The sequence below is a fragment of the Penaeus monodon genome, chromosome 27, assembly GCF_015228065.2.
Source record: "Penaeus monodon isolate SGIC_2016 chromosome 27, NSTDA_Pmon_1, whole genome shotgun sequence".
NCBI classification, from domain to species: domain Eukaryota; kingdom Metazoa; phylum Arthropoda; class Malacostraca; order Decapoda; family Penaeidae; genus Penaeus; species Penaeus monodon.
The window spans coordinates 26,658,503-26,658,848 of record NC_051412.1 but is presented as its reverse complement, the minus strand read 5'-3'; the positions used below and the strand labels follow the sequence as shown (position 1 = coordinate 26,658,848).

The 346-nt window shown below is 61.3% G+C and overlaps 1 protein-coding gene across 1 annotated transcript in view; it reads left to right on the top strand.

The window, feature by feature from the left end:
* Positions 1-24: 24 nt before the first annotated feature.
* The window catches only part of LOC119590374, a gene marked incomplete at its 5' end in the record, with an annotated part of 3,826 nt that continues 3,504 nt past the window's right edge, over positions 25-346 (top strand). Inside the window, 1 exon segment of the mRNA XM_037939043.1 lies at positions 25-295. Within this exon segment, the coding sequence (XP_037794971.1) occupies positions 48-295 (248 nt within the window).

The following is a 346-nucleotide window of genomic DNA, read 5'->3' as shown; positions in this document are numbered from 1 at the left end:
AGAACTTGAACCTTCCTGCCTCAGCGCACTGTCTTCCCCCGAGCGTGATGGCCTCCCTCTCGGCGATCCTCACAAACAGCTCACGACCCGACCTCCTCCCTAAGACCTCTTGGACGACCTCTCACGCCCGAGTCGTGCGCTCTCTGCCCTTCGCTGCCCACGGCCTCATGTCCAGTGCCTTCCCTTACCCCGTGGCGCCTCAGCCCCCCCGCCGCCCGATGCCCCAAGCGACCATGGTCAGCTTCAGAAGACCTCCTCAACGTAGGTTCTCCCGACCACCTCCTTCCTCCTTCTCTTTCTCCTCTTTATTGGATCCCTTCGGCCTCTTCTCTCAACCTGAAGTCAC